The sequence below is a fragment of the Vicia villosa genome, linkage group LG5 (genome assembly GCF_029867415.1).
Source record: "Vicia villosa cultivar HV-30 ecotype Madison, WI linkage group LG5, Vvil1.0, whole genome shotgun sequence".
NCBI classification, from domain to species: Eukaryota; Viridiplantae; Streptophyta; class Magnoliopsida; order Fabales; family Fabaceae; genus Vicia; species Vicia villosa.
Window position 1 is genome coordinate 159,081,016 of NC_081184.1, and position 26,372 is coordinate 159,107,387.

General features: G+C 35.8%; 2 protein-coding genes across 14 annotated transcripts; both read left to right on the top strand.

Annotated features, from left to right (window-relative positions):
* Positions 1 to 4,651: 4,651 nt before the first annotated feature.
* Positions 4,652 to 11,379, top strand: LOC131603507 (lipoxygenase 6, chloroplastic). The gene is given in 9 exon segments (XM_058875826.1): positions 4,652 to 5,315; positions 7,287 to 7,564; positions 7,782 to 8,028; positions 8,149 to 8,481; positions 8,992 to 9,077; positions 9,183 to 9,290; positions 9,603 to 9,904; positions 10,028 to 10,294; positions 10,488 to 11,379. Coding segments are annotated over 9 exon segments (2,757 nt in total). The 5' UTR covers positions 4,652 to 4,939; the 3' UTR covers positions 11,248 to 11,379.
* A 3,645-nt stretch (positions 11,380 to 15,024) lies between these two features.
* Positions 15,025 to 25,874, top strand: LOC131603508 (pentatricopeptide repeat-containing protein At1g71060, mitochondrial-like). Of its 13 annotated transcripts, none has more exons than XM_058875839.1 (8): positions 16,677 to 17,627; positions 17,767 to 17,855; positions 18,044 to 18,155; positions 18,240 to 18,346; positions 18,987 to 19,066; positions 19,947 to 23,304; positions 23,415 to 23,574; positions 23,697 to 25,874. In XM_058875839.1, exons 1-6 carry the CDS (start codon positions 17,469 to 17,471, stop codon positions 20,108 to 20,110), a joined length of 711 nt encoding a protein of 236 aa, XP_058731822.1. In that variant the 5' UTR covers positions 16,677 to 17,468; the 3' UTR covers positions 20,111 to 23,304; positions 23,415 to 23,574; positions 23,697 to 25,874. The 13 variants fall into 13 exon arrangements, with proteins under 13 accessions (XP_058731816.1, XP_058731815.1, XP_058731813.1 ...); XM_058875840.1 differs by having other exon boundaries at positions 19,947 to 22,726; positions 22,833 to 23,574; XM_058875836.1 differs by having other exon boundaries at positions 19,947 to 23,574.
* The last annotated feature ends 498 nt before the right edge of the window (positions 25,875 to 26,372 follow it).

The following is a 26,372-nucleotide window of genomic DNA, read 5'->3' on the forward strand; positions in this document are numbered from 1 at the left end:
CACCGATTAATTAATGAATACTAATATAATTTTTATTTTAAAATCAAAACAAAACTCTATACGAATATTATCCAACACCGAAATTGTTTACACTTAATTACGTTGTCAATGTAGTTTCAACAAAGTTACAGTACCACGGTGATTTTATCCAATTCAGCGTGATACCAAACATATAAATCAAATTACTAACTATTGTATATGTTGATTCCTAATTTTATAAACTAAATGATTCTCTGTGGACCCAGAAAACTACACAGTTACTGCAGATGGTGTGGCTAATCTAACAAAGACGTTCTTGGCAATGTGTTTAGTTGTTTATCAATGCAGCTTTCAAGTCATTTTCAATTGAAGATAGGATATTATAAGTTTGTTGGCTTTAGTAGATGCATGGAATTAGTGATTGTTTGATTTTCTAACCACAAACTTGCTATCTCTTTAAGACTTGACTTTTACTGTATGTCCTATTTGAGAAGCATCTCAATTCTAATCAAATAAATCATATATTTTGTTGTCAATTCAAAAATTAATTTCATAACCATGTGGATCTTAAAACTCTTACAGGGTCAAAGATGTTAATTATTGTAGGATAGGAAAAAAGAGTTCATTATTTTATTTATTTATTTTAATTTGAATTCAGATTCACGTGAATAAAAAGGCTCTTATATTCATTATTTGTCCGTTGATCAAGTTATCAATAACATTATTTTTATATTTTCCTTAATTATGAAAAATTCAAATTCATATTAAGAAAAAAATAAAACTTAAGTAGAGTTTATAAAAGGTGATGTCATTCTTCTTGCAAATCGATTTTATAAAATTAAGTTATATTCATATAAAATATTAATATGATATTAGAGTTTATAGAGCATATCATCCATTATTTATATATAAATAAACTCATTAGATGGGCATAATTAGTCACCAAGTCCCCTAACTTATTTTTGTGTTTTACTTTAGTCTTTTAACAAAAAAACGTGAGATTTTGATCTCTGAAATTATTTTCATTAACAACATTGGTCCCTTCTGTTAATTTTTCTAGAAAAAAAATGTTAACTAGTACCAATATGGCATTACTGAGTCAACAAAATGAATTTAACGAGATGATATGTTTTCATTTGTCTTCAATATGCGTTTCTTGAAGCTGCTTCGTCCTATACTTTTGTTCCATTAAGTATTCCAGCTACCTCTAGGGCTCCATCACATATCTTCTTACACTCTTGCAATCATCTATATTTTTGGGTTAATTTGTTCCTAGGGTTTTCATCTTCTTCAATGGCAAAGTTGTCAAATAGTGCTTCAATGTCCAACACTCATTCTGTTGGAACAACTGGATCTGTGCTTCGGAGAAACCAGAGGAAGGAGTGTTTTTGCCAAGATGATCGTGTCCTTCGTACGGTGGGTGATATGAATAGTGTGAATTTTGGGGAAAATTTTGGAGTTATAGAAATTACAGAAATCATATGGATAAAGGTTATAATTTCTTTAAATGTTTTGATGATGAAGTTGTTGATGAAAGGGATTTGAAGATTCATAGGCAAAAGAAGAAATTTTTCAAATTGAAGAATGAGGTTCTCCACACCAGAGGATGGTTGAAAATATCATTTATTGTTGGAATTTTGAACTTAGGGTTGAATAGTATTTTTTCAACAATGTATTTCAAATAGAATTAGGGTTGAAATTTGTATCTGTCATGAGCTTATCTATGTAACACTCTTGCTTGTTTAATAAGCTTATAGTTCCACGCCATATTAAACAAGAGAAACACCCTTTCGACTCACTCATGGGACTAAATTCGTCATCCTTGTTGAAATAGGAAAATTGAATTAGAAGATAACACATCATTTTCTAGAAGAAGATAATTCACGCGCTATCAAAGAGGAGGTAGACCATCTAGAAGAAAGAGGAAATTCATTTTCCCTCATGAGCCGATATTGGAAGGAAAAATGTCGGATATGGAAAATTTGCTACCAACTAGGAAGGACTGTACATGGTTAAGACTAGGATGGGGAACAAAGTTTACATCCTAGAGACTCTACCTGGAGAATCAGTCTCAAGGATATGGAACACCGTCAAACTCAACCAATATTTTAGTTAAATTTTCCCCAAATTATATGAATGTGAATTGGAATAATATAATATTTTATATATAAATAAATGCAACACTTTCTATTGGAATATTGTATAATTGTCTTTCCTAAAATAAGATCAAGATATGGAACGAATAGGGAGAATAAATTCGCAGCTGGCACACCCTCTATTGGTAGCTAGCTACTCTAGATTACAAGCAGTGGAGCCATTGATACGTCAACCTCGAACTAGATTTTCACTTATGGTCAAGAAGGAGAATTGACCCTTGGTTAGGAATGGGCCCCAGAGACATCAAAGCAAAATCTGGCCTCCAGCCCCGACGCGAGCATGATGAAATAAAATCATGAGAGATTACACAATGAAATCAAATCATGGCAGATTATATGATGAAATAAAATCATAGAAGACCATGTGATAAAATAAAATCATGAAATATTACATGGTGAAATTAAATCATGGCAGATTATATGTTGAAATAAAATTATAGAAGGATGCATGATGAAATAAAATCATAAAAGACTGCGTGGCGAATAAAGTCATGCGAAATCCGCTAGCAACACTTTCTAGGCCTCATTAGTATATGTGGATGATATATTATTGGTTGGACCTAGCTTAACAAAGTTTAACATTATCAAGGAGTCCTTTCAATCCACCTTTTGCATTGTGAATCTAGGTGAATTAAAGTTCTTTTTAGGATTGGAAGTAGTTTATTCATCAAGAGGTGTATCCATTTTCAGGGAAAATATTGTCTTGAATTGCTTGAAGATTCGGGAATAAGTCATTGTAAACATGCTAGCACACATCTTGATCCTGCACTTAAGTTATATAATGATGATAGTCCTCACTTGGACGATGTTGGTTCTTATAGAATACTAGTTAACCGATTACTGTACCTCACCACCACTAGGTCATATATTGCTCATACCACACAACAATTAAGCTAGTTTATGTCATCTCCGATTAAGAGTCATCATAAAGTTGCATTCATAGTTCTGAGATACTTGAAAAATGCTCCTAGTCGTGGTCTTTAGTTTCCTAGAAACTTTTACCTACAATTACAAGAGTTCAATGATGTAGATTGGGGTGGATGCTTGGATACTCAAAGATCCATTTCGAAGAATTTATTTTTCCTTGAACATTCACTTATTTTCTAAAAATCAAAGAAACATACCACATTATCTTGTTGATTAGTTGAAGCTGGATATCAAGCTCTTGCAACAACCACTAGAGAATTGCAATGACTCACTCATCTTCTTCATGATCTTAATCAATCATGCACTAGACAAGTTATGTATTGTGATACTCAAAATGCTATGCACATAGCTGCAAATCATATCTTCCACGAACGCACAAAGCATTTGGACATTGATTGTCACATTGTCATGATGAAAGTTCAAAAAGGACTCGTGCGATTGCTTCCTACTGCTTCTTCTTTCTAAGTTGCAATTGCTTCTACTTTCTAAGTTGCAAATATTTTCACAATGACATAAAATCCTTGATCATTTCATGCACTTGTGATCAAGTTTGAACTTGTGAATATCTTTCATCCTCCAGTTTGTGGGGATAACCATAAATGATGATGAAAGTTAGTAACTTGTTGAGCAAGTTACTCCGTAAAAGCAAAGCGTTGTATGCAAGTAAAGTCAGTTACTTGCTATACATGTTATCCGATTATTAAAGCTCGTAAATGTTAATTAAATGATTGTTGTTCAGTTATAATGTATGTTTGGTTCCGCTTTTGAAAGATCCATAATCAATTCTAAAGATGTAGAATTGATTCTAGATGATTTTGAGATGTTTGATTTTTCAAAAGTAGAATTGATTATGCCTCCATAATTGATTCTACTTGAAACTAAAATTCGTAGCTTTTGTCTTCAGAATTGATTATGGATAGTTTTAACACTGAAAATTTTTTGTTCAACTCATTTTTACATAAATGTATTCAAACATAAATCAATTGTACTAAACTCAATTTTTTTTTAAATCAATTATACCAAACTCAATTATACTAAAATCAATTATATCCACCGCAAATCCAAATACGTCTAATATCTAATTTTTTTTGGATCTAACTCCTATATAAACTAATTTTATTTTATTTGTTAAATTAATAGAAATCAATGCTTTCATTCAATCAATTTCGTTTTCTCTCAATTCGATCGAAATAGAAAATCCGTTAAATATTTCGACTAATTTTAATGTTGGACACAAAATTATTTCTATATAGAATTCAAACAAAGATTGGACACAAAATTATTTTATATATAGATATCAAAAGTCTCTGTTCGTTTCTGTGGTTTTATAATATCCACACGCATAGCATGTCCTTCCTTCTGTTATTACAAAAAAATCTCTCCACCACGTTTATATTTCACGTAGTGCTCGTGCCCGTGCCTTGTGTTGTGGTCCAGCACAATTGTCCATTGCGAGTCCATGCTCTCATGTCACAGTTCTTAGTACCATTGAACTACGAAAAGACAATTCAATCCATAGTGGAGGGACTTCTCACAAACTATAAATAATTTGTTGTGGAATGGGAAATGACAATCACGACAAATAGAAAGCAATAAACTCACGTTTACTCTCTGGATAAAAAAAATCATCATCCCATAAGTGAACAAAAAGTTAAAAATGAAGAAAAGAAATATTAATTTCATCATCTTTCTATTTTTTATAAAAGTAATGGAAATTGAAAAATAAATTAAAAAAGCCAGCTGTCCGAGTTTCTGAACGACGTCGTTTATGCAGCATTATTATAATTATTATGTATGGAAGACTATAACACTACTACTAATCTACTACGCTCTATTTTCCAGTTAGAGACGCTGCACGTGATCGACGAATTATCAACATGTTCGCAGCGAAGTCAAGTCTCTCGCTCCTCCGATCTCCAACTGTATTCTCCGGCGGAACTGATAAGAAACACCGGAGAATTCTTTCACGGTCATCTGTACAGCGGAGAGTTCAGATTCAAGCAGCGATCAGTGGCGGGGACAGCAAGACTGCGACGTCGTCGTCTCCGGTTGACAGCAATAAGAGCGAGAGTTCGGTGCCAAGTGGTTCGAGTGGCGGTAGAAGTAACGGCGAAGTGATAAATGTGAAGGCGGTTGTGACGATAAGGAAGAAGATGAAAAGTAAGAACGTGGTTGAAGATCAGTTTCAGTATTTCATCAATGGTGCTGGTCAGGGGATTCAGATTCGGCTCGTCAGTGAAGAAATTGATCCTGGTTCGTTTCATTTCTTCCTTATAATTCTATTTTTTCTAATTTAACATATTCAACACAGTCATGATGATTCATAGTTTATTTTTAGACTACCTTACTTTTTTTGTTTTTATCAGCACCAGTATGTAACCTACTGAACTGCTTAATTTGATTGGGATGTACATCAAGTAATTTCAACTTCCTCCCAAATTATCATATTCAGTACCACGATTAAAATTGATTTAGACTAACTTATTTTATGAAAAAGAAAAGTACAAAAATAATTTAAAAAATGAAAGAGAAAGTGTGTACTTAGATAGAGAGATAGGAAAAAAAGTTACAATGATTTTGGCACCGCAAAATCACTCAAACCTATCTCCGAAGTCCGAACCGCGTGACCCACGTGTTTTTCACTTGGTAGTAGCTTCTCTCTTTGATTATAAAATCCTTTTCCATCACATATTAATGATTTATTTATAAAAATATTAAAGGCTTAAATAATCTTAAGATCCATGTAAATTAGGGAAAAGATTTGAACCCATGTCCCTTGCATTGGCGATGATACTCCCTAATCATTAAGTCAAAATTTCCTTCTATTTACATAATTGCAATAATAATATATATACATGTATTTTAGTATTTAAACAATATTAATAGTTTAAATATAATATATGTGCTTATCATATGTTTCAACCATACATAAATTATTTAAAATTTCAAACATATTTATTAATTATTTAATTTTTAATAAATTAACTAATCATTAAATAGTTGAAGTTTTAACTATTACTCCCTCCGTTTTTTATTATAAGTCGTTTTGAAAAAAAATTTGTGTTTTATTATAAATCGTTTTACAATTTCAATGAATCATTAATACTATTTTTTTAATTATATCCTTAAACATTTATTATTCTCTTTCTTAAAATTATTTTAATTTGTCTTTCCCATATAATTAATGAAGGACAATATAGTAAAATCTTTTATAATTTCTCTATTTCATACAATAATAATTATTTTTCTTAATATGTATGAAAATGTCAAAACAACTTATAATAAAAAACGGAGAGAGTACTAAATACTAAAGCATATATGCAATATATACTATTGTTACAATGTCATAACAAAAATCAATGTTTGGCCTAGTGGAAAGAGAGTACATCCTGAAAGGAAGGATCATGGGTTCAATCCTTGATAAACGATGGGGTCACCGGTCTGGTCTGATTGCTGAACCAGATATGCTATTAAACCGGTGGTTCAAATGCATACTCTTTTTTTTCCGCACAAAACGACGCCCTTTTCATGATTTTTTTTATAAAAAATATAATTAAAATATAATTATCCGATTTAGTCATGCGGTTCGACCAGTGACCTAGTGGTTCAACCAATGAACTAGTGACCCAGTACCCTCACCAGTTTAATAACCGGTCCGGTTTTTAAAACACTTATCATGAGTGCAGTGACTTGTACTACAAGTTACAGGTTTGAAAGATTTAAAGCGCACAATACAAAGGACTGACTTGTCCTTTTTATAAATATCTCTTCAAATTAATTATGTTAAATCATTTTCTACCATCTGCACTAAATATTCTTTGGTAAACATTAAATAATTCTCTCTTCTAACAATAAATTTGTAAAATTATACAAATAGTCAACAAACTTAATACTCAATCATCTTTCTTAAGTCAGGTAAGTCAGGTCATTTACTTTAGGGGTGTTATATTTATGGAGGAACATAGAAGTATATCGAATATAGAAGTATATTAAGACACACGTATAACCGTTTTAAAATTGTGGTGTTATTTTTTTTTGGAAAAGTAACTAAATTGATTGATATTGTTCAACTTAAATGATTAAATTATTATTCCACAAATTTGGAAACTAGTTTGATCAGACCTTATACTATTTCGTTGACGTTGATTTACTAAATTCATTATATTTTTATTTAACAAGTCCAACTTCATTATTCTTGACTTTGTTGTTATGTTACATTTTCAGAGACTAATTCTGGAAAAAGTATGGAATCCCATGTAAGAGGTTGGCTACCGAAGCCGTCAAACATTCCATATGTTGTGGAATACTCTGCTAATTTCACATTGCCAAGTGACTTTGGATCCCCTGCTGCTATTCTCATCACCAATCTTCATGCAAAGGAGTTCCACTTAATGGAAATCATCCTTCATGGCTTCACTCAAGGACCCATTTTCTTCCCAGCAAACACTTGGATTCATTCAATTAAAGACAACCCTCAAAGTAGAATCATATTCAAAAACCATGTGAGTAGTTGTATGATAAATATAGCTAGCATTGAGTAATTATTCTTTTTTCCTATCAAACAGGGCATTGAATGTAAATACATGTGTTGTTTGATACTAACAAACAAGTGCCAGACACGTGACATGCCTTCGATATGAAGTGTCACTGATATATAGCATTATCTTCCTCCATATCAATGTAACTTGGCATGTTGTCTTGTTTGCATGGATTTGATAGGCATATTTACCATCACAAACACCACCTGGTATCAAAGATCTTCGACGTGAGGACTTGCTAAGCATAAGGGGTAGTGGTACTCACCAAGAAAAGGAAAGAAAATCATATGATAGAATCTATGATTATGCCACTTATAATGATTTGGGCAACCCTGATAAAGATGAGGAACTTGTTAGGCCTGTCCTTGGGGATCATGACAGACCTTAACCTCGTCGCTGTAGAACTGGAAGACCTCCCACTCGCTCCGGTAGAGTTCACTATTTTGCCTTTTTTTTTTTTAAATATTCTACTTGGTGCCATTTCGAATTTTTGGGTTTTGGAATAAACAAAATATCTAATGAAGTGTGATAAATGTGTTATAAATTAGATCCATTGTGTGAGAGTAGAATTGAAAAGCCACATCCTGTTTATGTGCCGCGTGATGAAACTTTTGAAGAAATCAAGCAGGCCACATTCTCTGCTGGAAGATTGAAAGCTGTGCTCCACAATCTTATACCTTCAATTGCAGCCACTCTATCCAATTCAGACATTCCTTTCAAATGTTTCTCGGAAATTGACAACCTTTATATTGGTGGTGTTACTTTAAGAGACGAAGAGCATAAAGGGATTATGGAAAATCTCTTGGTGGGAAAGGCGATGAAAGAGGTCGTAAGTGTTGGACAACGGTTGTTGAAATATGAAATCCCAGCCGTTATTAAAGGTATGCTATCTCTATTTTTCTTTCTATTTTACTTCCTTGACTTGAGGCAAACCGAGTTTGGTTCTGCCATGACCAAATTTAATTTATAATAAATTGATTATGTAAAATTGATCTTGACTAAAAGTAAGTTGAATATAAAATCCTTTAGGTTTGAATGCGTTCATATAAAAATGAGTTGAAAATAAGCTTGAGTCTAAAAATCAGTTGTAGAGAAAAGCATTAAATTCTAATTTCAAGTTAGAATCAACTCTGAAGACAAAATCAAATTTTACTTGAAAACATCTAAACATATCAAAATCAATGCTATACCTCGAGAATCAATATTAGCTCCTCCCAAAGTGAAGCTAAACATACACTCGGTTCGTGATTTCAATGGAGACCTAATCAGTCAAGTTTGATTTCATCAGCCAAATTTTTATGTACCGCGATTTTAAACCTTGAATGCATTATAATCTTGTATTGATCAAAACCACATTCATTCCATTAACTAGTCCTTTTGAGCTGTTCCAGGAGATAGATTTTCTTGGTTGCGGGACAATGAATTTGCACGGCAGGCCTTAGCTGGGGTCAATCCAGTGAATATTGAACTACTGAAGGTAGTTTTCAGTTTTTCTTCATATTTGTTAGCTAGGCTATTGCAGGAGTATCACTATCATTTTATTCATCAATGATCTCCTATGGATGTTCTTTGTCTTTTGCAGGAGTTTCCCATCTGCAGCAAATTAGATCCAACTGTCTATGGCCCTCCTGAATCAGCATTAACCAAGGAACTACTGGAGGAAGAACTTGGTGCAATGAGCTTGGAAAAGGTTCGCTACATGTTTTCTTTATTGATTTCTTTTTTTATGATAGAACTTGGTGTAATGAGCTTGGAAAAGGTTTGCTTCATGTTTTCTTTATTGCTTTCTTTTTTTATGATATGAAAATGTTAGTATTTAGTTTGTACGGGAGAGAGGACTTTGTTAGTAGAAGAGATCGAACCCTAGACCTCCATACTCGTTCAGAATCTCAGCTTATACCACTGGGCTACACCTTCATGGATGTTTGTTTTGTTGTTTGATTTGTTTATCTTACAGAAACTCACTCTCTCTAATTGCAATCAATTATTTTTACACTGGCAGGCTATGGAGGAAAAAAGACTATTTATTATTGATTACCATGACACACTTTTGCCATTCATCAAGAAGATGAACTCCTTACCTGGGAGGAAAGCTTATGCCTCGCGGACGATTCTCTTCTATACAAAGACTGGTATTTTGCGTCCAATAGCTATTGAGCTTTCGCTTCCTCAAACACATTCTTCCCCACAAAATAAAAGAGTTTACACAATAGGCCATGATGCCACAGCACATTGGCTTTGGAAGTTAGCAAAAGCTCATGCTTGCTCAAATGATGCTGGCATCCATCAATTAGTAAACCATTGGTAAGACAATTGGTGTGAGCAAACTCAAATTTGAGTTCATATTCATAAATTCAAATTCACAAATGGTGCATTTTCTCACATTTGGCTGTGAGTAAAGATAAAGTGGCACTATGTAATATGCAGGTTAAGGACTCATGCATGCATGGAGCCATATATAATTGCTACTCATAGACAATTAAGCTCAATACACCCCATTTACAAGTTGCTACATCCTCATTTGCGCTACACAATGGAAATTAATGCACTTGCTAGACAGAATTTAATTAATGGAGGGGGTGTAATTGAAGCATGTTTCAGTCCTGGAAAATATGCCATGGAGCTTAGTTCAGCAGCTTACAAGAACATGTGGAGATTTGATATGGAGTCTCTTCCAGCAGATCTTATTCGGAGGTAACTATGATGTCATGCTTTAAAACCCGACTTTCACACATTTCCTTGATATCTATTTTGTTCTTAAATTATTACATTTTTTTCCCTTAAATATTTGATTTTGTTGACTAAATCGTGCGAATTAAGAAAGTTGGTAGTAGTAGTAGTAGTAGTAATCGTATTAAAGTTATTGAGAATTGGTATTGTTTTCCAGGGGCATGGCAGTAGAAGACCCTTCAATGCCTTGTGGTGTAAAACTTGTGATTGATGACTACCCATACGCTTCAGATGGACTCCTAATCTGGTCTGCCATTAAAGAATGGGTAGAATCTTATGTTGAACACTTCTATTCCGAATCAAATGCAATCGCATCCGACGATGAACTCCAAGAATGGTGGAGTGAAATCAAGTTTAAGGGTCACTATGACAAAAGGAATGAACCTTGGTGGCCTAAACTAGATACCAAAGAGGACCTTTCTGGCATACTTACAACAATTATATGGGTTGCTTCAGGTCAACATGCTGCTATCAATTTTGGACAATACCCTTTTGGAGGGTATGTGCCTAACCGTCCTACCCTCATGAGAAAACTTATCCCTCAAGAAAATGATCCTGATTATGAGAAGTTTATTCAAAATCCTCAACTTTTCTTTCTATCATCATTGCCTACTCAACTTCAAGCTACCAAAGTAATGGCTGTTCAGGACACATTGTCGACTCATTCGCCTGACGAAGAGTATTTGGGGCAAGTGAATCATCTGCATAATCATTGGATCAATGATCATGCAGTACTGAAATTGTTTAGTAAGTTATCTACTAGACTTGAGGAGATAGAGGAAATAATAAATGCAAGAAATAAAGATCCACGTTTGAAAAGTAGAACTGGTGCAGGTGTTCCTCCCTATGAACTGTTGCTACCCACGTCAGGCCCTGGGGTAACTGGTCGAGGAATCCCCAACAGCATATCTATATGATTAATCTGTTAGATTACATTGGCATTATCACCTGTTACTTATCATATTTGATCTAATACTTTATTTTAGTGGCCGAAACTATGTATGTGCAGTGTAAGCATTCATGTTTTATAGATGGCCATAATTGATGAATTCGTATCTGCTGGCGCTCTACATGTATATTTTGCACAAAGTCAACCCCTTGGAGATACAAGTCCATCTTATTCATCATAACTTTAAATATTTATACATGGAATTGCTTGTTGCAATTACATACCTCATTTCTTACATACCTCATTTCTTAGATGGATGAAGATCTAATAATGATTCAAAGTTTAAAATTGTGATTTGAAGTTGATTTGATAAAGTTAATATATGAGTTGTTTGATCTTTGTCACATGATCAAGATCTTTTGACAGTATGATTGTGAGCTTTTGCAAGAAATTTGAATATCTGTTAAACATTAGCATCTGGCAACAAGTTTTCTTCATTACATATACACAGTGTATATCTGTTATACTGAGGTTATTCAATAGATCCAAGCAATTATTTTAACAAGCTTGCACTCATCCTCTTGTATAAATAAGACTTATTCATTGTGCACATTGATTCAATAAGGAGAATGATAAGGGCTATATTATCACAATTATAGTTCTCTAAATCAGTTTCATAATATGGTATAGGAAGAACCCTCTATTTTGTTTTCATTCATTCATTCTTACGTGTGTTTGAGATCTCCTTTATTGCATTTATGTTTGAATTTTGTGTGTATACCATCATCATGGTACATAGCAACTTTCATAATCCTCTTAATCAAACTACTACAAATACAAATTTAGTTTTCTAGATTCATCCTAGTGAAATACCTAATTTTCTCATTTTTACTCCACCTTTACCCAGATTTAACTATCTTCAAATGAGTCACCAGATCTTCTCTCAATTTAATATAGGGTTCAAAATTGTGTAATTCACTTCTATAGTTACAACTGTATTTTGTAGGATTTAACAATACAGGAGAACACTTGGTTTAGGTGATCAAGTTGAGGGACTAAAGGACTATATAGAGTAGTGGTTGATGTTGGTGTAGTTAATCCTAAGCTGAGAAGCATTGTCTCCAGTATCTTAGTGAACATGTTAGATTTCTCATTAAGAAAGTTTGTCAATGGTTGAAATTCACCTCTTTAAAGATAAACAAGTAGAATGCCGTGAGTTCGAACCCGCGCCTATGCATCTGATGTCCCTACACAAACTACCAACTAAGCTGATTTAATGAAACCAAGTGATAGTTTATACATCATAAGAACAATTTAGTAGCTTAGTTTAATGAAACCAAGTGAAAGTTTTTACATCATAAGAACAATTTAGTAGCAGCTATTATATTTTTTGGAGTTATGTTTATTATCTTGGAATTATTAAGTAATTAGTTATCGGAGTGATCCAACTATCAAATATTTTTACTGAGAAAGAACCAAAATCTCAAATTTTGATGTGTTTTGTGTCCTATTACAATGAGTTAACTCCCATAAATATTTTAGTGTGTCCATAGTAGTCAACATCGCGATCCCACTCGTAGGATCGTACGATTTTATGATCTTGCAAACCTCCACCGTGCCAGAGAATGACCATAATTGGTTTCTGGTAGGCGTAACCAAAATCACTATGATAACACGTGTAACGGTGGAATCATCATTTTTGGGAAGAACTACTATTTCTGTTCAAAGCCCTCAGGAATTCGGGTTCGCGGATCAACTTCGCGACTTGGTTCAGAAAAACCCTAAAGAAAACATTTTTTCTAATTGAAACGTTTCTTTTCTCCTTGACACTTAAACCGTTTTTTCCTAATAAAAAGGAGTAATCAATACTCACCCACCTAATAATCAATGATTTATACAACTTCCCAATATACACTCATGATTAGTGTAACTTTCCAAAATACATTATTCATTTTATCTCTCTCACGTCAAGCATCTCTCTCAAGTTAAATACAACAGTTATCTCATATTTAATATTCCATTATCTATCTTCTCTCTTACGCTAAAAACAACATTTCATTCTCTATTTCTCTCTCACGTTAAAACAACCCTTTGAGTTTCAACCTTTCTCTAATTGCTTCAAGCTCTGTTATTAAAACTTTAGTTGTTGGTGCTCTCACTGCTCCCTTCACAATTTCACCACCACGCCAAAAAACACTATCCAAAAATACTCCTAGTAACAAAACTGATATAGCATGAAAACATGGTATTGCTGATCTTGATAACAAAAGAAAAAAACAATGCAATAATTGTCAAAAAAAGGTAACTAGAGGTGTCTACAGGCTAAAGCATCACTTGGATGGAACTCAAAAAGATGTTGAAGCATGTAAAGTTCTCCCTGATGAAATCAAGAGAGAAATTCTGTAAATTTGTTCAAGATTGAAAAAAAAAAGATAAATAAATAGAGACAAAGTTGGAGGAGGAGAAGTCAGATGTGGGATCAAAATGACTAGTAATAACTCTGAAAACATATTTAAGAAAATGTGTTTCAGCTCACAAACTAGCACCAATGCAGTTCTAAAAAGGGGTTTAAGAGATGATGCATGTCAAGTAACTACAAGTTTTTTTACAATAATTTCACACCATCCAATGTAGCATGGAGTGAGGAGCTCAAAGTATGCATTATATGATTTCAAGACATCATAATGGATTCAAACCATCATTTTATCATGACTTAAGTTGTTAAACAAAGAAGTGAAGTTAACAAATGAAGCTTTGGAAGAACATAGAAAGAAATGGAGGAACATTAGTTGCACTATTGATCTTCTTGGTCAGAACAGGTGGCCGGCAACTTGTTGGCTTGATCTTCGGACAGTGGGTGAGGGAAAAAAAGGGGGTTGTACCTGCAAGACACTCCGATGCCAAAGTGAGAGTTTTGGACAACAAGGTACAACAGTAAAAGAGAGTTTTTAGTTGGATTGAGATTACCTTGCCCTCTAGGCTTAGAGGGCCTTATATAGGAGAATTTAGAAAGAGGAAAATCCCTCTTTCTACGGACAGTTGCGTGATATGAGGGCGCAAATATCGGGCTTCCGCATGGTTCCAGGCGTGGGACTTCAGCTCGCTCGGTTCCGTCTAGTCGTTTGCCCGGAACGATTCGTGTGGATGAGGTTGATTGTATAGGGCCTAATTCTTATTGGGCCGAAAGATGGATTGGCCCATTTAGAGGATTTGGGCCAGTCCGGAACAGGAGCCCCCCAAGTCTTTGCTTCCGCGCGTGGGAGCGAGGACTTTGATGAGAGGATCCGAGGGGATCTTCCGAGGGGATGGTCGAAGCGGGCCCGGAGAGCCGCGGGGGAGTTTTCCCGAGAAGAGGAAAAAGACAAGGACTTTAGCTTGTAAATAAGCGACTCGCAAGTGTCCGCAAGATAGTTTGGTCGCTCAAGATAATGCCTCGTAATCAACAAAAAATATCAGTAACAATGTAGAAAATGATGCATGAAAAATGATAAAGAAATATTAACAAATATTAATTAAACTAAAAATAATCTAAAAATAAACATATTAAAAATTCTAAAAGAAAATGACTAATTAAAATATTTTAGAAACATGAAAATAACAAGCTAACTAGTAAATATTTTGGTTTTCTATCATATAAAAATAAAGTTAGGAAAAGACACATAAAATAAAATGGGCTCAAATTAAACATAAACGGGGTGCAATTAAGAAATGGGGGTGTTAAATGGCAATTCGGGGGGCCTAAACATCTTAGCCCAATAGCAATTAGTAGAAGAAAAAATAAAAACTTTAGGTCAAAGAAGAAGGGACCGCTCCCTCTTCAACAACTATCTTTGTTCTCTCTTCTTCAAAAAAAAACTTTATTGAGTAGTAACTATGACAGTTTGAAATACAATATGATACTCTCACGCTTATTCCAAAAATTCCCCAATTTTGTTCGTCCCTCAAAATCCTCTTGCCCAATTTCTTCAACACTCTCACCAAGTTCAAATTTTGATCACCATTATTCAAACCCCACCAATCAATTCATCCAAAACCCAACCGGTTCTCTCAAATTCACCATTTTTTCACTTCACACATCCCGTCTTAACAAACCCAACCCAGACGCCGAAACAATCTGCAAAATCCTCTCCACCGCACCCGACTTCCCCGTCGACGTCTCTCTCTGCAACTTCCCGGCGGATGTATCACCGGAGCTCGTTGTTGATGTCTTGAACAAGCTCAGCAATGCTGGTATCCTCGCACTCTCGTTCTTCCGTTGGGCGGAGAAACAAAAAGGGTTCAAACACAATACAGAGAGCTTCCATGCTTTGATTGAAGCATTGGGTAAGATCAAACAGTTCAAGATGATTTGGAATCTGGTAGATGACATGAAACAACGAAAGTTACTGAATGGTGACACTTTTGCTCTAATCGCTCGTAGATATGTTAGAGCTAGGATCGTTAATGAAGCGTTGAAGACGTTTGAGAGAATGGAGAAATACGGATTGAAGCCCAAGATATCGGATTTCAATAAGTTAATTGATGTTTTGTGTAAGTCCAGGTTTCATGTTGAGAAAGCACAGCAACTGTTTGATAAAATGCGGCAATGGGATTTGGAGCCTGATTTGAAGTCTTATAGTATTCTGTTAGAAGGTTGGAGTCAGCAACAGAATTTGTTGAAGGTTAACGAGGTTTGTAGAGAGATGAGGGATGAGGGTTTTGAGCCTGATGTTGTTACCTATGGTATAATCATCAATGCTTATTGTAAGGCTAAGAAATATGATGAGGCTGTTGGTTTTTATCATGAGATGCAATTGAAGAATGTGAGTCCTAGTCCTCATATTTATTGTACTTTGATTATTGGTCTTGGTAATGGTAATAGATTGGATGAAGCTCTTGAGTTTTTTGAAAAATCTAAGGCTAGTGGGTTTCCGCCAGAGGCGCCGACTTATAATGCTGTTGTTGGGGCTTACTGCTGGGCAATGCGGATGGATGACGCCTACAGGATGGTTGGTGAGATGAAAGAGCTTGGGATTGGTCCGAATTCTCGGACGTATGATATAATACTTGTTCATTTGATAAAGGGTGGGAGAACAAAAGAAGCTTACTCGGTTTTCAAGAGAATGAGTAGTGAGATGGGGTGTGAGCCGAGTGCAAACACGTACGCAATTGTGGTGAGGATGTTTTGTAATGAAAATCAATTGGATATGGCAATGGTAGTTTGGAATGAGATGAAAGACAGGGGAATGCTTCCTGGAATTCACATGTTCTCGACGTTGATCATTTCTTTGTGTCGTGAAAATAAGTTGGATGATGCGTGTAAGTACTTTCAACAAATGTTGGATGTTGGGATTCGGCCTACTGCGAATATGTTCAGTGCCTTCAAGAGTGCTCTAATGGATGCGGGAATGGAGAATACTGTGAAACATTTTGCTCTGAAAGTTGATAAATTGAGGAATACTCCATTAATTGCTTAACATACCCTTACACAAACATTCTAGGATGTCAGGAGTTGTTTATGCAAGCATTAGATAACTGTTTGAACTTGAAGAAACCTTTGTTGTAACTTGTGAAATTTGGCGATAAATATAGTTATTTGATGTGAGCAAATGTATAAAACGGTACCTGTCGTGTTTAGATATGGATAGCTCATTGCTCATATCTGTCTCTCTTGAATTCGTGCTTTTCATTTATGCATCCTTGAAATGAACTATTAGCTTTCCTTTGACACAATATAATTACCAATATTCGGGGAGTAACTTGTTAAAATGATTCTAGTATGATTAAAATTATCTACAGTTTCATAAGATGTCCTTCATGGATGAAATGTCAAATATATAGTGCAAACTGCAAATAAAAGTATGAGCCACAAATTTGATAGTGAAAAGGTGGGGGCGTACCTGCTTCATTTTGCATTCTGTGTCTAACTATCAATGTATATATCTGTTACATATATTGGACGAATTGATATTGCACCATTCAAAGTGTACTTTGATTGTTTACTTGTGAATTTGATAACTGGTCATGTCTGATGCATTGAATGGAACTTATCCTTCATTTGTAATTACTCTGCAATTAATAACCAAATATTAGTGTTGCAAACTGGCGGCTATTACTTACCCTGTCCTTTGACAGTTAGGTCAATGTTTACATACTTACCCTTCCTATTTACTGTGCTCCTAGTTTAATTAGTTGTACTTGCCTTCAATTATGTGTTTAACCTTTTTTTTTGTCTGCATTCTGCTGCAGAAATAAGAGATCATTTACCTGATGATTGGCTATCTGTTTCTCAGGGCACCCAAACTTCTTCTTGGGGCAAGACAGTACTCGACAGCTATTGATATGTGGTCTCTTGGTTGTATAATGGCGGAACTATTGTCCAAGGAACCACTGTTCAATGAAAAAACGGAATTTGATCAACTTGACAAGGTATGCTAATTGTCAATTATTTGGTAGAACACATGCTCTTATTTTTCTATTTTTTGTAAATTTTTGTTGTCTTGTGCTTAACCATTTTTATTTTATTACAGTGGTTGCTGCTATTTTGACATCTGTTATTTTTTCCCAGATTTTCAGGATACTTGGCACTCCAAATGAAACAATTTGGCCAGGCTTCTCAAAATTGCCCGGAGTGAAGGTCAATTTTGTCAAGCACCAGTAAGTACTCATGATATCCTTTATTGAAGACATTGATTGTTTTATTACACTGTTCTTATTTGTCTGCCACTGTTTTCCCAGGCTTCCAACTTTGGGTGGTTTTGGTCTGACTATCTGGCCTCGCTTGGTGACTTGTACTGTTACACAACTTTCATAATTTCTATTAACAACCGAAATGTCCCTTTCAGGTATAATCTTCTGCATAAAAAGTTTCCTGCCACATCATTCACTGGATCTCCAGTTCTTTCTGATTCTGGATTTGATTTGTTGAACAAGCTTCTAACTTATGACCCTGAAAAGGTAAAGGTTCCTTGAGATTCATGAATTAATTCGCCAATAATTCTGTCTCGGAGTATTAAGAATAACACCTACTACTGTATGCAGAGGATCACAGCTGATGCCGCTCTCAATCATGAATGGTTTTGTGAAGTTCCTCTTCCCAAGAGCAAAGAATTCATGCCTACATTTCCCGCTCAACATGCTCAGGACAGGTATTTGATCTATTGGAAAACTACTGAGTGTATTTGTTAAAGAATTTTTCTTAAATAGATTGTCCTTAGTGGCGAATAGAAAAGGACAGCTGTGGCGGGGTGTTGGTAGCCACAGTTAATATCCTTTTCGTCTTTATAATGTTGTTTACCAAAATTCATGGACACTGGCGGAGTTTTTGGTTAAGATTAGAGCTATTTAAACCCATGTCTCAACAGTCATTCTAATATGCCACACTGAAAATTTGCATTGATGAGGTGAGAGCATGCACTGAATGGAAGTTGCAAGCTTTGTTTGTTAGACAATTGCTCATGCTGTTTTTTAGCAGGAAATTGTTGGTTTGAACAGAGATGTAATGTATTCTTTTACCTCCTCGAACCAGAATTTTTCAGGTTAACATTCTTCATGCTTGGTCATCTTATAGAAATACATGTGACATTTTGCCGCTCAAAGTGTGGCATAACCTTCTGAAATAGGAAGTCAGTGTCTGTTGAATCTTGTGTATGTAACATATTTTCATTTCATTGGCATATTGTAAACAAATTTGATCTGGTTTTAAGTATTAAAGCAATATAGATTTTCTAGCAGCTATCAGTTATTTCTCTTTCTCCTTTTTTTTAATATTCACATTGTATATGCAAGAGGTGGTTGGTGTGAAGTGCAAGAGGGCCTTCTATGCAATTCATTGGAGAAAATGACGGGGGATTTATTATGCGTGAAAGGTAATGCATTCCTATAATATCTTGGATATTAAGGAATGAGGATATCAATATGTTTCTGTGGGATAGAAGAGAGACATTGATATTTATTGATGAATCTTTACGAGAGGGTTAGAATCCTGTGTATTTCTTCATCATAATTCATAACTGCTACTCGCACACACTATTGATCTATTTGGATGTCAACAGTTTATATCAAGTATTCATGTGAACTTAGTTATGTGGGACACGTGATTTGCAGTGAGTTATTACTTTTTTGTAACACGGCAAATTTATTTCAAATTAATCATTGCACTTTTGGATTTTAAGTTACAACAGCTTCTCCTTTTTGTGTTGAATAATGACTACCTCTGTTAGAAAATTCAAAATTTTGTTTTCAATTGAATATGAAGCAATTTGTTCATTATAGTAGTTTACTGTTGAAGGTTCTTATATACAAGTGAATTACCTAGAAATTTTCTTACGATGTTAAAATATGCACATGCTAGAAGATTTTCCCTGCAGTGTCTCTTTAAGTGTGCCAGTAGTCAATGATTGTGTGTATGGAGTCTCCAATCTGAAAAGTTTGTGACAATGGTGTTTGAAAATATTTGTATTTTCTTGAGAGACAGTTTTACGTTGCTTTATATATTAAAACTACCATTTTTTAATGCGGATCATGTTGAAGGAAAGTTGTCAATGAACCATTTTTTCTTGCATTCTATTTTCTCACTATTGCTTTATGAACCATTGCTATATGAACCTATTTTTTAACCTTTTGTTCCACTATGATTCACTTGCATTCTTCCTGCAAGGAAAAAAATGTACAACTAATTTTCAGCTTGTTATCACTCTCTAGTGTGTTGTAGAACCTAAAAGTAATAACAAGTTCTTTAATGCTTAGTTAAAAGGAAGCAAAGAAGTTCTCGTATAATCATGTGTATTCGCTGTTTGAAGATTGAAGTTTTGAGCAAGGATAAGAATTCTTTTATGACATTTGTCGGTAAATATCACTGCAGTATTGAAGCAAGCAGGTTGAGGAGGATATCACATATCAGGATATCCTAAAGTATAGGAGTTCAATTAGTCCTTCAGGCTCTATAGAGGTACAGTGCAAAACTTGGTTTGTATTGTGTTTTGTACTACTTGAATCTCCATGGATCAGAATTACATGCTGTATTTCTATTTTGTTATACATGCCGTATTAACTCATAGTATAGACCTGCCCTTTTTTCTAGAATGGGATATATGATGGGGTATGACATTTATAGTAATTAATTAAATCAACGTTGTCAAATTCACTGTCTAACCTCATCAAGCATCTTCCAGAGCAAGGCCGTCATGTTGTTGTTGGGAAACTCATCTTCCCTAAGAGTCAGTAATGAAGTTTCTCTTCAGCAAACTGACTTCATATTGACTAGGATTTGTGTATTGTATGTTTCTGGTTCAGTAATATATAGATTTTCTTTGCAAAATAAAATCTATGTTCACCCTGAACAATTTCTATCATGCTTCAAAAATGGCACAAGGTTTCATGGCTTGTATGCTTGCTACAAGACACCCAAATCAGGTAAAATTTACAAGTTAACTGTTCCGACTTTCTATGTTAAACTAAGTGTCTCCAATTGTCTAATGCTTAACATTATGTAGATTGTGTGGTCTGATGCTAAAATATGCTGTGTCATCCGGTCTTATGAAAGTTGTGTGTTTTTGTATGATGAAAACTTACTCTTATGAATATTTTTTATTTATCTCCTATGATTTTTTTTCTTGATGCTTTAGTTATCTGTTATTCCCATTAAAGGAATCTAATGTTCAACAACTACAACATCTTTAGACATACCCAAAAGTAAATTTTTCGGTGTTTTCAGCTGTAGAATTTTTGCCCAACCTTGTTGTCGTGGTTGGGGACTGTTATTCAATCTATAAGTTGGATCCAATTCCTCCGCTTGCATGCTTGTGCCAATTTTGGGTGCTTTATTGTTCACATGATCACTATCAAATCACTCAGCTGTAAGATGGGGTTGCTAAGAGGACATGGATTTTAACAGTGCGAGTTGACGTGTTCCCATTATGCTCAACTAGTGAATATGCAATCAAATTTTACTTGCTACAAGGTTTGTGGCAATGTGTTGCAGGGGATCACTTCAATTTTGAAGGCTTATTGGAAACGACTAAAATGAGATTTAGCTATTATCTAGTCTATAGGACTTGAATAGTTGTGATATGGAGAAAAAAAAAGATGTTTTAAGTTTTGCTTGATCTTGCTTTATGGTGCTTCTCACGACCGATTTTAAGCATTAGGGGGGGATGCACCTATAGAGTTGTATGATACTACTTAACCATAAATGTTAGTTCTCGATTTCTCTGTTTGCCTATTATGAGTGGTAGCGTGAGCATGGTCAAACCTTATATAGGTGTATTTTTTTGAAGCAAAAAAATCCGAGAGTTAAAGGAACATGTTAAAATTGATCCTTTGCTGCAATATCAAATGTTATTAGATATTTAAGCTTATGGGAGCCTGATAGAAAGGGGTTTAGCAATTGTTACCAACTCTAAGAATTAGCCGTTGAACAACACAAAAATGCGATAACTAAAATAAATTTTGAATTCTTTCTTGCCTCCCATAAAGTTATGGAGGCTATAAATACTAGTACAATTCAGCTGTTGACATAATAAACCCTAATGGGCCTGGCCCTAATTTGAAATACATATTAAGGAAATATAATATCTATTAACACCCCCTTCAATAAGTAATGTAATCCTGCAATTTCTTGGGCTGGAACGAATGGGCCTTCTATCAGTACTATCTGGCCCAATGACAACCTTGTCCTCAAGGTTGGGCTTAATCGTAATATTTGACGGATCAATTAAAGGAGCCTAAGGGAAAACATCTGTTGCTGAAGTTGGAAACCGTGCAATGTTGGGATAGTTGGCTGTTGAAAGGAAGTGTTGGGAGAAAACTCATTACTGAGCGTGGGAAGTAAAGGCACGCGTGACAAGAGGGATTCACTGGATTTCGAGGAGACAACAGATAGATCTGGAGTGGTTTGTAAGGAATATGAAAAATCGAATGGGTGAGGAGGGGAGAGAGAAGATTTCTTGGAACTCACAAGTCTTGTACTTTGAATATCTGCAGAGATATTTGAAGATCTAGAGGCTTCACTTCCCATTACTTGTTTATTAACGTCTTTGAGTTCCCTTTCTCTGTCTTTACTCACAACTCTTTCTCCGATACCAAACTCTTCTTCTTCAAAGGCCGCAGTTGAACTCATATCGTTGGATCCATCTACTCACCGACTTCTCTTTGCTTCTTCAGATTTTGTAACGGATGGTGAGTCTGTTGTAAGTTGTATGTTGTTTGTATCGGTATTCTGTTGTTCGAGATGTTGCATGTTGGTAATTTGTTCCTCCACTGCAGGTAAAGCTTCAAGATTTGGTGGAAGGGAGCGGAAATCCGACGGTGGATTATCTCCATGGTAGGCGCGAAGCTGTGAAACATGGAGGACATCGTGGATCCGTGAAGATGGTGGTATATCCAAGTCATAAGCCACAGGTCCGATACGACGACGCACATCAAAAGGACGAAAATAGCGTGACAAAAGCTTCTGTGAGTGGCGATGGTGGACGTAGGTCTATCGATACGGCTGAAGACTAATCAAGACCAGATCTCCGACTTGAAAGGTAGTATCACTTCGTTTCTTATTGTGTTGAGATGCCATCCGTTGTCTTGTTCTTTCTAAGTTCAGTTTTAATGTTGTAAGAATTTCTTGTCTCTGTTGTAATGTAGCCGCTAGATTCAGAACAGTGGTTAGCCCATTTTGGTACTGAGGAAAAGATGGGGGTGGCGGCCGTAAAAGGGGTCATTTTTATGGAGGAGTGATACGCTGTGTTGTGCCAATACTCAGCAAGGTGTAAGTAGTTGTACCATTTTTTTGGGTTTTCCCCTGTAAAACATCGTAGGTATACTTCCATACATTTGTTTGTAACCTCTGTTTGTCCATCCGTTTCAGGATGGTAGGATGAACTGAACTTCAACGTTGTGCCTTGAACGCAGAAAATCTCTTTCCAGAAGGTGCTCACAAAGATAGGATCTCTGTCAGAGACGATTGATGAAGGTATACCGTGTAAACGAAAAATCTCAGAAGAAAAACGTTTAGCTAGGTCCTTTGCTGTAAAATGAGATGGCAAAGCTAGAAGATGCACAAATTTTGTCAACCTGTCGCAAATGACCCAGATTGTTGTATGGCCGTAAGATGAAGGTAAGTGAGTAACAAAGTCCATTGATTATTCATCCCACACCAGAGTAGGAACTGCCAAAGGTTGTAATAACCCCTGTTTTTGTTTTGGCTGATATTTGTTGTGTTGACAGGTACGGCAGGTTTTAACAAAGTGCTCCACATCTCTGTACATGACAGGCCACATGAAGGAAGCAAATAGGCGTGCCAAGGTTGGTTGAAGGCCAGAGTGTCCTGCAGTTGGAGTTGAATGGTACTCATAGAGGATAGCTTGTTGAAGACCATTGGCTGCAGGTATGCAAATCTTTTCCTTGTAGTACACAAGATTATCTTTATATTCATAGAGTTACTGTGAGGTTGAATCTGACCTGACCTTGGCCACGGGGTCTTGTCCCTCACTGTCTGTTTGGTAATAGGTCTTCAGCTGGTTGAACAACAATGGTATAGGGGATGAAATGGATAGCAATACTGCGGCATCTTCATGTTGAATCCTGCTTAAAGCATCAGCGACTTGGTTCACCTTGCCAAGTTTGTAAAGTATTTCAAAATCAAAACCCTGTAGCTTTGCCACCCACTTTTGTTGTTCAGGAGTTTGTATAGTTTGAATCAAAAGATTTTTGAGACTTTTTTGGTCTGTATATATGTGGAAGTGCCTACCAATCAAATAGTGACGTCATTTTTTGACAGCCTTAGTTATGGCATACATTTCCCTGACGTACACGGAGGAGGCTTGAAGTCTGGTGCAGAGCTTCTTGCTGAAAAAAGCCAAAGGATGACCTTGTTGGGAAAGAACTGCACCTACAGCGACGACGGAGGCATCAGTATCCAGAACAAAGACCTTGGAGAAATCTGGAAGGCCTAGTATAGGAGTTTCTGCCATTTTCTGTTTTAACAATGTAAAAGCTGCTGCGGCAGATGTACTCCATGAAAATTTAGTGGAACGAAGTAAATCGGTTAGGGGAGCGGCGAGAGAGGCGTAGTGATGTACAAAACGTCTATAAAAGCCGGTGAGGCCTAAAAAACCCCGGAGTGTCGTGAGTGAACATGGCGTCAGCCATTCTGTAATTGCTTGAATTTTTGCAGGGTCAGGGGTAACTCCTTCACTAGAAATGATGTGACCTAAATAATCAACTTTAGGGACAGCAAAAACACACTTAGAAAGCTTGGCATAAAACTTGTTAGATAGTAATAATTCTAAAATTAACTGTAAATGGCGACCATGGTCAGGCATAGAACGACTATAAATTAAAATGTCATCAAAGAAAACCAAAACAAACCGTCGTAAGTAAGGGCGTAATAGATCATTCATTGCAGATTGAAAAGAGCTAGGAGCGTTAGTTAGGCCGAATGGCATAACCAAAAACTCGTAGTGTCCATCAAAATTCCTAAACGCAATTTTGTGTGTGTCCTCTGGTGTAACTCTTATCTGGTGATATCCAGATCGAAGATCGATCTTAGAAAAAACAGTTGTTGAACCCAATTCATCAAATAGCTTGTCAATAGTGGGGATGGGAAAACGGTCTCATATAGTGACAACATTTAGGGCGCGATAGTCGACACAAAATCTCCAAGTGCCATCTTTTTTCGCACCAATAAGATCGAGGAAGAGTATGGGTTGTTGCTAGGTTTAATTATACCTTCCTGAAGCATATCCGAAATTATGGAGGTCATTGCTTCTTTTTTAGAGTGGGGGTATCTATAAGGTTTAACATTAATGGGGGCAGAGTTAGGAAGTATAGGGATATGATGGTCGTGAGAGCGAGGTGGGGGAATACCTTGTGGTGGTTGGAAAATTGAGGCAAAGGAATGTAGGATTTAAGAAATGGTTTTTGGTAGTTGGGTTGGGAAGTTTAAGGGTGCATTAGTATGTGTGGATAAAGAACATGGGTCGGGTTCTGGAGAGGGTTGGAAAAGGAGAAGATGGATGGATGCGATAGAATAAGTGTGTAAAAGGTGGCAGAAATTGTTGTATGAAGAATGTGCTGGGACAGATTTGGGATCACCCGTGATAGTAATGTCGTTACTGTTGTAGGTAAAGTATATTTTTAGGATTGAGAAATCAGCCATGAGAGGACCAAGCGTACGCAACCATTCCATCCCTAAAACAACATCAGCTCCCTCAATCGGTAGTAGGTGGAAAGGAATCATAAACAAATTGTTTTGTAGGGTGATTGGAACATGTGGACATAGGCCAGAACATAGCATTTTAGAGCTGTTACCCACCATGACAGAAAAGTTAGGAATGGGTGTAGTGGGGAGTTTAAGGTGATGGGCAATACGGGGTTGAAGTATATTGTGGGTACTACCCGTGTCAATGAGGACTGTAACTGCCAGGCCGTTAATAAGTCTAGAAAATTTAAGCGTTTTGGCAAAAAATTGACCCATGGCAGCTTGAGGAGAAAGCTGAAAATAAGTTTCCTCGGTTATAGTTGTGGATAACAACTCATCGGAGGTTGTCAAAGACTCTTGGGCGGAAGAATCGTCCTCATCAACCATCAATAATAGGAATTTTCCTGTGGAACACTTATGGCCAGGTATAAACTTTTCATCACAATTAAAATACAATCCTTGTGCCCGCTTGAGAATTGGATAATTTTTTGATAGGGAATTGTGCTGGTTGGGGTTGGGGGTTAGGTTTTGGGGGTACAATTGGGGATGTGGAAATAGGATTGGGTTAGGCTGGACTGGGCTGGACGCGAATAGGGTGTGGAAAAGGTTTTTTGAAATTTGGGTTTAGCTTCCCGTAGCTTGGACTCAATGAGTTTAGCTAGTCCAATTGCTTGAGAAATGCTGGTGGATTTTAGAATAGCAAGCTCGTTTCGGATATCTATATTCAGACCAGATATAAAACAGTTTAAGATTGCTTCATGGGATAACCCTAATACTTGATTCCCCAATTTTACAAAAGCTGCTTGATATTCCACAACAGATCCATTTTGTTTTAGCTTAAAAAATTTTGCTTGGTGGTTACTGTAGGTGGAGGGGCCAAAACGCAACTCTAGCGCCTTTATAAATGAAGCCCAATCAACCAATTCACGATTTTAGTGTATCCATTTATACCAACATAATGCTTCACCTTTCATATAAAAATA

Excerpts from the sequence above, each read along its gene's own strand:
- LOC131603508 (XM_058875833.1), top strand. The coding sequence starts at position 15,113 with ATGATACTCTCACGCTTATTCCAAAAATTCCCCAATTTTGTTCGTCCC.